This window comes from Cervus elaphus, chromosome 32, assembly GCF_910594005.1.
Source record: "Cervus elaphus chromosome 32, mCerEla1.1, whole genome shotgun sequence".
Classification (NCBI taxonomy): domain Eukaryota; kingdom Metazoa; phylum Chordata; class Mammalia; order Artiodactyla; family Cervidae; genus Cervus; species Cervus elaphus.
Genome location: NC_057846.1, coordinates 41,573,390 through 41,588,674, shown reverse-complemented (window position 1 = coordinate 41,588,674; position 15,285 = coordinate 41,573,390). Strand labels below are relative to the sequence as shown.

Genomic DNA, 15,285 nt, shown 5'->3' with positions numbered 1-15,285 from the left:
CAACTAGGCACTCTGTGCCTTTAAAATGCATAAAGGGACAATGAGAATTCCCACAGAACAGCAGACACTGACTCGGGCGGCTGTGGACATTGGAGGCAAGAATACACAGGTGTAGGGCCAGAATCTGAGCTGTCCCGAGAGCAGGTCCAGAGACCAGCTCAGTCCTGGAGGGCATCCTAGGGATGTCGAGGCAAACTGTAACTCACAGCGAGGAAAAGGACACTTGACAGCAGAGATCAGAGAAAAATTATTATTATATTCTGATTTGTTCCTCAAAGAAGACATACAGATTGCTAATAAACACATGAAAAGATGCTCAACATGGCTCATTATTAGAGAACTGCAAATCACAACTATAGTGAGATATCACCTCACACCAGTCAGAAGGACCATCTTGAAAAATCTACAAATAATAACCGCTAGAGAGGGTGTGGAGAAAAGGGAAGACTCTTACTCTGTTGGTGGGAATGGAAATCCATATAGCTGCTATAGAAGACAGTATGGAGATTCCTTAAAAAGCTAGGAATTAAACTACCATATGACCCAACAGTCCCACTACTGGGCATATACCTTGAGAGAGCCATAATTGAAATAGACCCATGTACCCCAATGTTCACTGAAGCACTATTTCTGATTGCTGGGACATGGAAACAAGCTAGATGCCAATTGACAGATGAATGGATAAAGAAGCTGTGGTACATAAATACAAATGAATACTACTCAACCATAAAACGGAATGCATATGAGTCAGTGCTACTGAGGTGGATGAACGTAGAGCCATTAAAACAAAGTGAAGTAAGTCAGAAAGAGAAAACAAAGTATCATACATTAACATATATATATATAATATATATATATAATATATATAATATATATATATATATATATATATGGAATCTAGAAAGATGGTACTGATGAACCTATTTGCAGAGCAGCAATGGAGACACAGACACAGAGAACAGAGTAATCGTCTCAGGGAAGGGGGCAAGGAGAGGGTGGGACAAATGGAGAGAGTAGCAGTGAAGCTTATTCACTACCACATGTCAAAGAGATAGCCAGTGGGAATTTTCTGTGTGACCCAGGGAGCTCAGACCAGGGCTCTGTGGCAACCTAGAAGGGTGAGATGGGGTGGGAGGTGGGAAGGAGGTTCAAGAGGGAGGGGCACATATATATGTGGCTGGTTCATGTTAATATATGGCAGAAACCAACATAATATTGTAAAGCAGTTATCTTTCAACTAAAAATAAGCAAGTTTTTAAAAATTCAACAGCACATTAAAGTGATCATATATCATGATAAGGGCTTCCCTGGTGGTGCTAGTGGTAAAGAACCCATCTATCAATGCAGGAGACTTAAAGGATGAGGGTTTGATTCAGGGTCAGGAAGATCCCCTGGAGAAAGGCATGGCAACCCACTCCAGTGTTCTTGCCTGAAGAATCCCATGGACAGAAAAGCCTGGTGGGCTTCAGTCCTTGAGGTCACAGAGAATCAGCCAAGATCGAAGTGACTTGGCATGCACGCACACATAACATGAAGAGAGGGATTTATTTCAAGGGTGCAAGAGTGAGTCAACATCTGTAACTCAATATGTTATACCCCATTTACAAAAAATGATAAAAAATACATTCATCTCAATAAATTATAAAAAGTATGAAAAAATTCAAATCCATTTACAATAAATACTCTTATCAAAGTAGACATGGTGGAATGTGCTTCAACTTAATATGGTTACATATGACAAACCACAGCTAACATCCTACTCAACAGTGCAGGGACTTCTCAGGCCGTCCAGTGGTTAAGACTCTGAGCTTCTACTAAGGAAATCGTGGGTTCAGTCCCAGTCAGGAAACTAGGATCATGCTTGCTGCATGGGGTGGCCAAAATAAAAAAATGCAAAACAATAAAACACTGTAAAGATGGATGATTTCTTTCTAACATCTGGAAACAAGACAAGGTTGCATAGTCTTGCCACTTTTATTCAAAATGGTATTGAAAGTCCTAGGCAGAGCAGTTAGGTGGTAGAGATATAAATTATCTAAATCAGAAAGGAAAAGTAACACTGTCACTATATGCAGATGACATGATTTTGCACATAAGAAAACCCTAAAGGACTCTACCAAAAACTGTCAGAAGTAATAAGCATATTCAGGGAAGTTACAGTATGCAAAATTAATATATAAAATACTTTGTATTGCTATATACTAAAAACAAATTATCAGGAGTACAGATTAAGAAAGCAATCCCATTTACAATAGCATCAAAAAGAATGAATTACTTAAAACAAATTTAAAGGCCAAGAAAATGAAAGATGTGTACTGAGCAATATAAGATCGATGAAAGGAATTAAATAATATGCTAAGAAACAAAAAAAAATACTTCATGCTCATGTATTGGAAGAATTAATATTGTTAAAATATTCATATTAGAACTGGAAAAGGTCAATCCTTATCCCAATTTCCAAGAAGAGTAGTACAAAAGAATGTCCCAACCATAGGATAATTGCACTCATCTCCCATGCTAGTAAGGTCATGCTTGAAGTCTTGCATGCTAGGCTTCAGTATTATGCAAACTAAGAACTTTCAGATATCCAAACTCGGTTTAGAAAAGGCAAAGGAACCAGAGATCAAATTGCTAACATCTGCTGGATCAGAGAGAAAACAAGGGAATTCCGGAAAAACATCAACCTCTGTTTCATCAATTGGGCTAAAGCTTTTGACTGTGTGGATCATAATAAACTGTGGAAAGCTCTTAAAGAGACAGGAATACTAGACCATCTTACCTGTCTCCTGAGAAACCTTATGCGGGTCCAGAGACAACAGGTAGAACCTTGTATGGAACAACTGATTGGTTCAAGATGGGAAAAGAAGAGTATGACAAGACTGTCTGCTGTCATCCTGTTTGTTTAACCTATACGCTTAGCACATCTTGAGAAATGCCAGGCTGAATGAGTCACAAGCTGGAATCAAGATAGGCGGGGGAAACATCAACAACCTCAGATATATGGATGGTACCACTCTAATGGCAGAAAGTGAAGAGGAACAAAGGAACTAGAGAGCCTCATGATGAGGGTGAAGGAGGACAGTGAAAGAGCCAGCTTAAAATGTAATATTAAAAAATAAACTAAGATCATGGCATCAGGCTCCATGACTTCATGGTACATACAAGGGGAAAAAGTGGAAGCAGTGACAGATATCCTCTTCTTGGGCCCTAAGATCTTTGTGGATGGTGACTGGAGCCATGAAATCAGAAGACAATTGCTTCTTGGTAGGAAAAAAAAAAAGTGAAGTTGCTCAGTAGTGTCCAACTCTTTGTGACCCCATGGACTGTGGCTTACCAGGCTCCTCTGTTGATGGAATTTTCCAGGCAAGGGTACTGGGGTGGGTTGCCATTTCCTTCTCCAGAGGATCTTCCCAACCCAGGGATCGAGCCCAGGTCTCCCACATTGCAGGCAGCCACTTTACCGTCCGAGCCACCAGGGAAAATGTGTCAAACCTAGACTGTGTGTTGAAAGCAGAGGCATTACTCTGCCAACAAAAGTCCATATAGACAGGGCTATGGCCTTCCCAGTGGTCATCTACACTTGTGAGAGCTGGATCGTAAATAAGGCAGAGCAGCAAAGAATTGATGCCTTCAAACTGTGGTGCTGGAGAAGATTCCTGAGAGTCCATTGAACAGCAAGGAGATCAAACCAGTCAATCTTAGGGGAGATCAACACTGAATACTCATTGTAAGGACTGAAACTGAAGCTGAAGCTCCAGTATCTTGGGCATCTGATGCGAACATCCAGCTCACTGAAAAAGTCCCTGATGCTGGGAAAGATTGAGGGCAGAAGAATAAGAGGGCATCAGAAGATGAGATGGCTGGGTGGCATCACCAATACAGTGGACATGAACTTGGGCAAACTTTGGGAGATTGTGAGGAACAGGGAGGTCTGGCGTTTTGCAGTTTGCAAAGAGTTGGACACACCTGGGTGACTGAACAGCAACAATCTATATTATCCAAATCCATCTGCACCTTCAATATAATCCCTATTCAAATTGCAATGGAAATTTTCCCAGATATAAAATGAACAATCCTAAAATTTGAATGGACCCTGAATAGCCCTAGTAATCTTGAGAAAGAACAAAGTTGGAGACATCACGTGTCTGATTCCAGGACTAAGATAGACAAGATAAAAAGAGCCATGAGCATTTGTGTCAGAATATAAGAAGATGTTCAAAGAATTTGGATATATGCCTCATGGACACAAAGCAGTTTGAAGGAGTCTTCCAACAGGCAAATCCAGGACAATCTGAAAATCAGATGTAATGTTAATTAAGGATTAAAACCCCTTTTAGTGTACTAGGAAAATTTGAGTCCATATCCATATAAATACATGAAAATATTATTTTGAAGTGGATAAATATATTGAATGGATATAGTAAAATAAGGTTATGAAAGATATATATAATAGTGAATATATTGAAAATATAACTAGAAAGGATATATACACATAAAACTTCTCCTCAAATAATTATTAAAAGATAAGGAGAGAAAGAGAAGTTAGAGTATAGACTTTAATCACCTAATCAAAATGACTTTTTTCAAAAAGATAACAAGTAGGAATCATGTGCTGTTAGGATGCAATGGAGCAGACACACTCAGCAACACTTCTGTGATGCGTTTAACAAGATACATAACCTCAGTCTAAGTATCGGGAAACATTTCATAAACCTAAACTGAAGCACATTTTCCCAAATAATCAGCCTGCGACTATAAAACTTTTGAATGTCAGAAATGCCACAAAAAAAATGTAGTCAACTAAACTAAGGAGATAGGAGTACTAAATGCAGTCGTTGTTTCTGAAGTGGATCTTTTTGTGTAGAGTGCGAGTCCCGTGATGAAGGGGAAATTTGAACCTGATAAAAGAATTAGATGTTAACAACATATCTTTGTTTGCTGTTATTGAAGGTCTGTTTTAAGAGAATTCAATTCTCTGTAAGAGTTATGCATTAAAATTATTATTCAACTAGTTTAGGAAACAAAATTTGTTTCTCATGTCATTTCTCTAAGTATGAGTTTGTTATTAACTTAAACAAAAACCCATTAAACAGTGCACTAGAAATATAGAAATATCAAACTAGAGAGAATCTAGGGTTTATGCATTCTCTACACTTAATGTTGAGCTGTTTTAATTTTCTTACCAAGGTAAAAATAATCCTAACTTTTAATTAATGCAATCAACCATTGTGTTTATTCTTTCAGTTTTTAATATTATCCCTAGTATATGTATCATTTTCTTAATAATAATTAGTTCTTCTTACTATAATGATTATAATCTTGACAGTGTTGTCAATAATAAGGAAAGTAATAAACAGTTATAAGTTGTACTTAAATAAAGCCTTTTTGTCAACAAGCACTGTTTCGTTTAACATATTCTCAATCATGCAACCTCCTTAACATCCTCTATTTATTAGATGTCTGTAATATTGAATTAGAATAGAAATGAGCTTATTCTTTTATTACTAATTGGATTAAAAATAAAGCACTCTCCATTTCTTGGCTGTAAATAATTCACAGCATGTTATTGAAGAGTGTTACTTTGATACTGATTGTATTCATTTTAACTAAGAAATACAATTTAATTTTAGACCTTCCCACGGCATAAAGTTTTTTAGCAGTTGCAGCATAGATGAATTTAAACATACAACTTCACAGCCTAAATTTGAATGTCTTCAGAATCAAACAGTTCCAAAAGTGGTTCCACAAGGAAGAACTTCAGTTTGCGGCAATGGGATTTTGGAACCACCTGAGGAATGTGACTGTGGGGCCAAGGAGGTTAGTGAAGAAGACTGATGTTTGTTTCTGTGTTTGTCATGTAATCTGACAAATGTAGAGGTGACATAAAGGGGGAAAACTTAAAAAGAATTGTACCATATAGTGAGCATCTAAGATGGGAAGATTGGGGCATGTGATAACTGGCTCATCCAGAATTTGAAGTTGAAGAATTTAAGAATAGGGTAAGTGCAGCATGGGTTGAATGAAGATTTTCCTTACTGCATAAATATTACCCATCTTTTTGTATCATAAACATCAATTCCAACAGTAGTGTAATCATCACCTAAATCATCCATGAATTCCTTTAAAGTGACTGATTTAGATCACTGAGTTGTTAAATGTACGCTGTTCACATCTTCATCTTCCTATTTCAGTCCTTGCATTGGGGGAACTTCATTTTTTTTTAGCTTGGTTTCACAAAATTGAGTTAAAGAGCAGAGACATCACTTTGCCCACAAAGAACTGTATAGTCAAAGCCTTGGGTTTTCCAGTAGTCATGTGTGGATGTGAGAATTGGACCATAAAGAAGGCTGAGTACCAAAGAATTTATACTCTTGAATTATAAAGTTGGAGAAGACTCTTGAGAGTCCTTTGAACTGCAAGGAGATCAAACCAGTCAATTCTAAAGAAAATCAACTCTGAATAGTCATTGGAAAGACTGACACTAAAGCTGAAGTTCCAATACTTTGGCCACCTGATGCAAAAACCGACTCATTGAAAAATACCCTGATGCTGGGAAAGATTGAAGGCAGGAGGAGAGGGGGACAACAGAGGATGAGATGGTTGGATGGCATCACCGACTCAATGGATATGAGTTTGAGCCAGCTCTGAGAGATGGTGAAGGACAGGTAAGCCTGGCATACTGCAGTCCATGGGGTCGCAAAGAGTCAGACACAAGTGAGCAACTGAACTGAACTGATAGGTTCATGGATTATAATAAATGCACCACCACATCTGTTAAATTCCAGTGTTGTGTGATTCTTTTTGGTCAACACTCATCTCTTACTTTGGAGTCTCTTTTTATGATTATTCTTGAGCATATAAACCACCAGTTATCAGTCAGTTCAGTCACGAAGTTGTGTCCGACTCTTTGAGACCCCATGGACTGCAGCACGCCAGGCTTCCCTGTCCATCATCAACTCCCGGAGCTTGCTGAGACTCATGTCTATCGAGTCAGTGATGCCATCCAACCATTTCATCCTCTGTTGTCCCCTTTTCCTCTCGCCTTCAATCTTTCCCACCATCAGGGTCTTTTCCAATGATTCATTTCTTCGCATCAGGTGGCCAAAGTAGTGGAGTTTCAGGTTCAGCATCAGTCCTTCCAATGAGTATTCAAGACTGATTTCCTTTAGGATGGACTGGTTGTATCTCCTGGCAGTCCAAGGGACTCTCAAGAGTCTTCTCCAACACCACAGTTCAAAAGGATTGATTCTTCGGTGCTCAGGTTTCTTTATAGTCCAACTCTCACATCCATACATGGCTACTGGAAAAACCATAGTGTGACTAGACAGGCCTTTATCAGCAAAGCAATGTCTCTGCTTTTTAATATGCTGTCTAGGTTGGTCATAGCTTTTCTTCCAAGGAGCAAGAGTGTTTTCATTTCATGGCTGCAGTCACCATCTGCAATGATTTTGGAGCCCAAACCAGTAAAGTCTTTCACTGTTTCCATTGTTTCCCCATCTATTTCCCGTGAAGTGATGGGACCAGATGCCATGATCTTAGTTTTCTGAATGTTGAGTTTTAAGCCTACTTTTTCACTCTCCTCTTTCACTTTCATCAAGAGGCTCTTTAGTTCCTCTTCACTTTCTGCCATAAGGGTGGTGTCATCTGCATATCTGAGGTTATTGATATTTCTCCTGACAATCTTGATTCCAGCTTGTGCCTCATCCAGTCCAGCATTTTGCATGATGTTCTCTGCAAATAAGTGAAATAAGCAGGATGACAGTATACAGCCTAATGTACTCCTTTCCCAATTTTGAACCAGTCTGCTGTTCCTTGGTTGGTTCTTGACCTGCATACAGATTTCTCAGGAGGCAGGTCAGGTAGTCTAGTATTCCCATCTCTTTCAGAATTTTCCACAGTATTTTGTGATCCACACAATCAAAGGCTTTAGCATAGTCAATGAAGCAGAAGTAGATGTTTTTCTGGAGTTCTCTTGCTTTTTCTATGATCCAGTGGATGTTGGCAAATCTAGGTCTTTAGTCTGGATTTCCATTATATATTGAGTGCTGTCAAAATATACTCTCTACTGTAGGTGCTCTCTTTGATTCTAGATTTTTGATATTAGGCTACCACGTCACTGATTTTTGTTTCATTTTCCCCAATATTAATATTTAGTGAGGGTTTAATATTCTATCTTCACTAAATTCGCTTGTTGTTTTTCATTAACATATTTATATTGTGAAACATAACACATTCTTCTTAATAATGAAACATGAAATGTATAAAAATGATTATTATCTGATTCTTATAGGTATTACAAGTATTAAATAGGAATAGAATTTGGGATATACTTTAGTAACATGACATTAGTGTAACTGCATAATGTTTCATTTTATAAAGGACATTATATAAGTATTGAGGTATAATAAAATATCAGTAATAAATTACTATTTTATAAGAGAATAATACATTATTTAATTTTGGCAGAACAGATATATTCCCCTTATAGTTACATTTACAACATACTACTCAAAATACTTACAGTAAAATAAAAATACATATATGTAGATATATATTTATATATATAACAGAAACATTTTGCACCTTCACATATTTACTGGGGTCAATGTGGAAGAAAATTTTATACAGAAGCTCTTAGAACAAATCACAAAAGAAGAGTGGCAATTTTCAGATTTCACAATATCACAGTAACAAAAATATTTTTAAAACCTGCCAAAATAGAAATAAGCTGTCATGACAAATTGCAAAACAATATAAAATATATTAGTGGCTAGGGGTTAATAGTATTAACATAAAAGTGCTTAGAAATAAAGGAAATAAATAGAATACCTCAACAAAAAGTATGCATAAACATATAAAATAAACTAAATTGAGCAGATATGTGAAATTGAAACAGATATAAACAGTTATTTGTACCTATTCACTTTATTCATTTTAAAATATTATTAGTCATATCATATCACTCTTACACTTACTAGATAACTCTGTAAAAAGAAGGAAATAAATGTGTGTTATGAAAGAGCTCTTAACATTTTTTAATTCTTTGAATGAATAACTTTTAGAATCAATCTTTAATATACAAGAACTAAAAAGTGAAAAATGTTTCTTTGAAATGAAACAACCACAATATGCTGTTGTTATTTAGAAACCTCTATTTTGTCACATCCAAATATTTTTATATAGTCACAGAATATCTTGAGGCAAATTGATAAGATAGATAAGTAGTTTTCTAGTGGCTCGGACAGTAAAGAACCTGCCTGCAATATGGGAGACCCAGGTTCTATCCTGGCTTAGGAAGATCCCTTGGAGAAGGAAACGGCTACCCACTCTAGGATTCTGGCCTGGAGAATTCCATGAACAAAGGAACCTGGTAAGGCTACAGCCGATGGGGTCACAAAGAGTTGGACACGACTGAGCAAGTAATTCACACATACACAGACACACACAAATGAAAAAAAAAATCTCAAAATTTATTGTCCATATAGTTATGAACACAAAAAGATTGAGATAAATTGCATTACATTTTTAACTGTCAAATTCTTGAGCATAGAATCATGAATAATTTCGTTACCACTTTTTTTCTATATCAAAATACATTGTTTAGGTGAAGTGGTATTAAAAATAGATACAGGTATAAAAATTATACTGTGATTGTAATTAGAGACATGTCTTAAGATATTATGACAATAAGTAAAATGATTTAGTTCAAAATTCCTTTTATTTAACTTGATTACCTTTGCTTTCAGAGCTGCGAGCATCTTAAATGCTGTGATCCTTTAACCTGCGCACTGCTTGGAAACGCGTTCTGTGGTTCTGGACCATGTTGTGGAAAAAAATCTTGTACGGTAAGTTTTCAGAATATTGCCTTGTTTTCTTCCATGAAATTCTTGCTTTTGTGGGCTTTTTAGCTTTTTTTCACATAATTTTTACTCATCATTCAAATGTATTACCGTATGTTCTTGATTCATACACAGTTGATTTCAGAATTGAGAGGTCTCTAGATCTTTTCCAATCAAATTTTTAGCCCTGCTTCTAACCTTATTGTTTCTATCTCTCCTCAGAACCCATCCTATCATGCCATTTAATAATAATTTCAGGTAATTTGGGTGTTGTGAGTTCCTCTTGGTCATAATTGAATGTAGCTCCTCACAATCTATGACAAAATTATGAATAAGCCACCCAACACACACTTGAGATACAACATTTGAATAAACAGACAATTATAATAGCAACCCCTCGCTTTGGAAGTTGCAGAAAAAAGGAATCCATAGGGAATAGTCAGCAATATGCAGCATATCTAATACTGAAGATTAGCTTTGTCAATCACTCACTGAATCCTCGACTTCCCTTGGGAAGTTTTCCCTTCAATTTTCCTTCATAGCCACCTCTGATAGGAGACCAGGTAAGTTCTCTGTTCTAGGGATTGCTTCATTTTAGCAACTCATCTTTCTTTGTGTCACTTTCAGGAGGCTACGACATACATAAATGCTGACTGATTAGAGGTTTTGTTGTCAGGTTTGCTTTTCCACTGTCAATGGAAATCTCTCCCCACATCATTTTACCCTGTTCTCTGCATGTTCTTTTCCTCTCAGTGGGCTAGTTCTTAAAGCCAATGTTCATTTGTTTCAAAGCACATTAATGTAGAGGCCAGCCTAGGGTTTCCACTTCTTAGCAATAAACAGTGTTGTTCTTTCCTTCCCCAGAACTCTCGTCTTTCTCTTTGTCTCCAAATCAGTGAGACTGAGCAGTTGAAATTTCTAAACAGTCCATTTCCATCTGGGCTCCCCAGGTGGTGCTAGTGGTCAAGAGCCTGCCTGCCAGGAGAATCCCATGGACAGAGGGGCCTGGCTCCTGCAATCCACAGGGTTACAAAGGGCTGGAGATGACTGAAGTGACTTAGTACACACCCACTATTGCCCTCTACCTACATCTCAAAGGATAATTCTTTGCAACAGAGAATATTCCTGGATTCGATCCAGTGAAAATTCATAGTATAAGTTGCTAGGGAGAGATTCAGGGTAACAGCAGTGAATTCTATAAAGAAGTTCCAACTAAAACCTGTAACTCCAGCTATCATCTTTTGTTTTTAGCATTCAGGACTGCATTTATTGATCTGTCGAAGGTAGCCCTGGACAGCCTTTTCATTTTTCACACTTGAGGGAACCTGTGACTCAATTCTAGTTCTGGGAATGTACCCACTGCCACCATCTGCCCAGGACCTTTCCTCCTCACTCTTGAAGCATGCGTCAATGTCCTATGTTAGTTCCCATTAACTTTCTCACATATTATAGCATAAAATCTAGCTTTTGCTGTCTTTTCAAGGGTCGCAGGTGCCTCTCTTATTAGTGACCATAAGCTTAAAAGGCTTTTTATTGTTTTACCTGTCTACTTTCCATTCTAGCTTCCACTGACATGGTCTGAAATCTAATGATTTGATCCAGTGTTTTTTTCTTATAATTTTTCAGTTTAGATGAACACAAGTCCTAGTGCAAAGATATGGAAGACCAATACTTTAACCTGCTGTTATCTGACACATAATGGGAACTAGCGTGTTTTAGTCAGTACCCAGACTCTCCTCTCTGAAGTTTTAAGGAGTTGTGTCTGGTACTGCTCACCAGTACTTGTCCTGGGTCAGCTGTATCTTGATGATGAGCAGACAAGCAAAGAATAAGAAACAAGCACTCAGGAAGCTGACATACGACATGAGGTCAGCGTCATGCTCAAGGGAATCTTTGCTTAAAATAGGAACAACAAGATTCTTGTGCTCTACATCATTTGGATATCCTTGCTTTTCCTTGGCGGTTCTCATACAAGCTTTTCCTGTATGCAGTACTGAAAGCTCAGTGCAATTCCTGGCTTTTCTCGTCCACATTGTACGGTATTTCAGAAGAGCAGAGGGATCCCCTCTTTCCCAACAACTATGCCCACCCCTGGAAGTGGCAGAAGCCCTGACCCACCATTACATTCTAAGTTAAATTTCCCACCACTGTGTCTAGGGAAAGTTTTCCTATTGTCATCCTGAGTCAGAAGCAGTTTCACAGTAGAAGTGGAATTAGTCCAGAAAAGAAAATTACTTGAAGGCCAAAAGGACAGGGGTGTCCACTAAGAAACATTTTAGAAACCTGGAAAGACCAGCATCTGAGTTAGTTAAAATATTTCAGGAGTGCAATGGATTAGTCCCCAACAATCGAAGGTTGAAAAACAGATATGGGTAGTGTCATCTCATATATTTTCTGTTTATCTTGAAGTGAATATTCAGGATAACCACAGCACTGTAGCTATGAGTACTTTGGCTAGAGCCATTTTTAAATTGAAGTGCACATCACACAGTGAAAATGTAGCCGTTTTCAAGTGCATTTAGTGCCTTGAGTGGCACTTAGGGCATTCGCAGCGTTGTGCAGCCACCGCCTTGACCTGGTTCCACAGCCGCTTCCTCACCCAAACAGGAGACCCCGACCCGTGACGCACCTGCTCTCCTCTCTCCCTTCCCCTCAGTTCCTGGCAACCAGCACTGCATTCGGCCTCTATGGATTTCCCTACTCTGGACATTTCATAGAACTAGAACCACACAGTGGGAACCCTTGCGTCTGGTTTCTTCACTAAATACAGTGTTTCCGACTTGCAGTCACCTTGTAGCATGCATCAGTACTCCATGCCTTTACGCGGCTGAACACGTTCCATTGTCCATACCATAGTTTGTTTACACATTAGTAGGCATTTGGGTTCTTTCCAAACTCTTTCACCAGAACTTTTAAGCAAATTTATAGCTTAAACACTTACAGATGTAACGGTAATGATAATGATAGCTACAAATTCAATGCTGTTATTTAATATTTCTACATTTGTTTTACTACTTCAAAGCAAATATGTGTTTTTCCTTTTCTCACAGCTACTTGATAGAGGAATACTGTGTAGGAAAAGCATTGATCCATGTGATTTTCCAGAATTTTGCAATGGGATGTCTGAATTTTGTGTACCTGATATGAAAGCTGCCGACTTACAAACATGCAATAATAAATCTTCCTATTGCTTTGGAGGAGTATGCCAAGATAGAACGAAGCAGTGCGAGGATTTGTTTGGAAAATGTAATAATTTATCTTTTCTTCTGAGCTTTATTTTTAAACTATATTTTTCTAAAGTCAGTAAAACACCAAAATAAAAAGGACTGTTTGTTAAATCCAAATTTGAACATAAAATTAAAATCAATGTAGCTTTGAACTATGTATTAAAATCAATGTAACTTTGAACTATGTCTAGAGGTGAAACAGACCCAGTAAGAACAGGAGAAAATGAATAGGATATTAGTCAAATTTGAGGTGGTTGGGAGAAAGTGAGTAGAATTTAGAATTGAAGATAAGAGAGAGTGCAGAAGACTAGGATTTCTTAATTGTTTCTGCTCTGTCATACCAGCTCTCCTATTCTTAAGTGCGTAGTTTTCAGTAAGTGTTTCTTTTTCTTGTATAGCCAATAGATAATACTGAAATTTGTAATAGATGGCATTGACTCAGCATTGTTGTTTAGATATTTCAATATTAATTTAACACAGTTTTAGTTTTTAATATTTTTAAGATGACTAACTGGAAATTTTGCTTATGTTTTTAGTTGCTAAAGAATCTACTTATCAGTGTACACAGGAAGTAAATTTTCAACAAGATAAGTTTGGAAACTGTAACGGAAGATCTTGTACTTTTTCGTATGTATTTAGAAATTTATACATTTTTCAAATGCCTGTGTGAGTATCTATGTGTGTGTATACTGCCAAGAGTCACTTAATGCAAGTGAAAGATTAACCTGGTTTATACAGAGGAATTTATATGTTGCACTTCATTAGCTGGTGTATGTTCTGAATAGCTTTGGTGTTATGATCGCAGTAACATTTTGAATTATCCTCATATTTTGTACTTTTTTTTTTTATCTAATCTCTTGTGTCTCTAAGAGACCTATGGGCATTAAGAGTTTTTTATATATTGATAGGCAGGTCCTTTGTGGAAAGTTAGTTTGCCATTGGACACATTCACTTATAGTACCAAGGGATGACATGGATATTCAATATACCTACCTTGGAGGCCATATATGTATGTCAGCAGATATAAGAGGTCATGTATATCCGGACCCTACTATTATAAAGAATGGAACCATGTGTGATGAGAACAAGGTAAATAAAAATTTTACTTGATTCTATATATAGTGCATGGATGTCTGAGTGTGTGTGTGTGTGTGTGTGTGTGTGAGAGAGAGAGAGAAAGAGAGAGAGAGAGAGAGATTAAGATTTTTTAATTTGCAATTAATGGTATAAATTTTGGTTACTATATCATCATAAAATTAAAAGGTCACTTTCTATTGGCTAAAGGAACATTTGCTTCACTGTCTATCTTTTTGTTGTGAATTTTGGTAGAGTTAGTTGAATTTGTTTTGTCACATTTGAGCATCTAAACTTGTCCAGTAGGCAAGGATCTGGTCTGTGACAGTTTGTGTAATCAAAGAACAAAAAGTATCAAATAATACTTGAAAAAAATGGGTCAGAACAAACCGAATAATGAGAAAAACAAGGAAAACCAAAAAAAGCCAACATTTAGCATTGCAGTTTTGACTAGAATTAAATTGCAATGAAATGAAAACATTTTCTCATTAGCCTACTCCCCTAGTTCTTTCTTCAAAAACATAACATACTTGTTTAACACTGGACCCTTCTACAAGATACACTAATAAAACAGAGTTTGAGTTTTATGTATTTTTTTTTCTTAAATACTTTGATAAACATAAAGAATTTTTTAAAACAGTGCCATTAAAAGCTAGTACATGAAAGTAAAAAGGGAAACAATTATTTCATATTTTAATTAAAATAATTACATTAAGATACAATATTTTTTAAAAATGAAGAATAGAGGAAATTGGAAGTGAATAGTAACCTTCTCTCAAAATGGCAAAAGATAGTCTCACATAAATATAATGGCTTCCCTGATAGCTCAGCTTGTAAAGAATCTGCCTAAAATGCAGGAGACCCCAGTTTGATTCCTGGGTTAGGAAGATGCCCTAGAAAAGGGATAGGCTACCCATTCCAGTATTCTTGCCTGAAGAATTCCATGGACGGATGAGTCTGGAAGGCTACAGTTTGACCCCAGGTTGGGAAGATCCCCTGTAGAAGGGAACAGCTCTCCACTCCAGTATTCTGCCCGAAGAATTCCATGGACAGAGGAGTCTGGCAGGCTACAGTCCATGAAGTTGCAAAGAGTTGGACAAGACTGAACAGCTTTCACTTTCAATCACAAAGGAACATACTGATGC

The 15,285-nt window shown here is 37.2% G+C and overlaps 1 protein-coding gene across 4 annotated transcripts in view; it reads left to right on the top strand.

The window, feature by feature from the left end:
* LOC122688081 (A disintegrin and metallopeptidase domain 3-like) overlaps positions 1 to 15,285 on the top strand; it is a 115,093-nt gene that overhangs the window by 60,174 nt on the left and 39,634 nt on the right. For all 4 annotated transcript variants that reach the window (XM_043893907.1, XM_043893906.1, XM_043893904.1 and 1 more), the window contains 5 exons: positions 5,631 to 5,817; positions 9,747 to 9,845; positions 12,890 to 13,085; positions 13,603 to 13,693; positions 13,975 to 14,155. In XM_043893907.1, the coding sequence (XP_043749842.1) occupies positions 5,631 to 5,817; positions 9,747 to 9,845; positions 12,890 to 13,085; positions 13,603 to 13,693; positions 13,975 to 14,155 (754 nt within the window). The remainder of the gene's footprint in view (positions 1 to 5,630; positions 5,818 to 9,746; positions 9,846 to 12,889; positions 13,086 to 13,602; positions 13,694 to 13,974; positions 14,156 to 15,285) is intronic.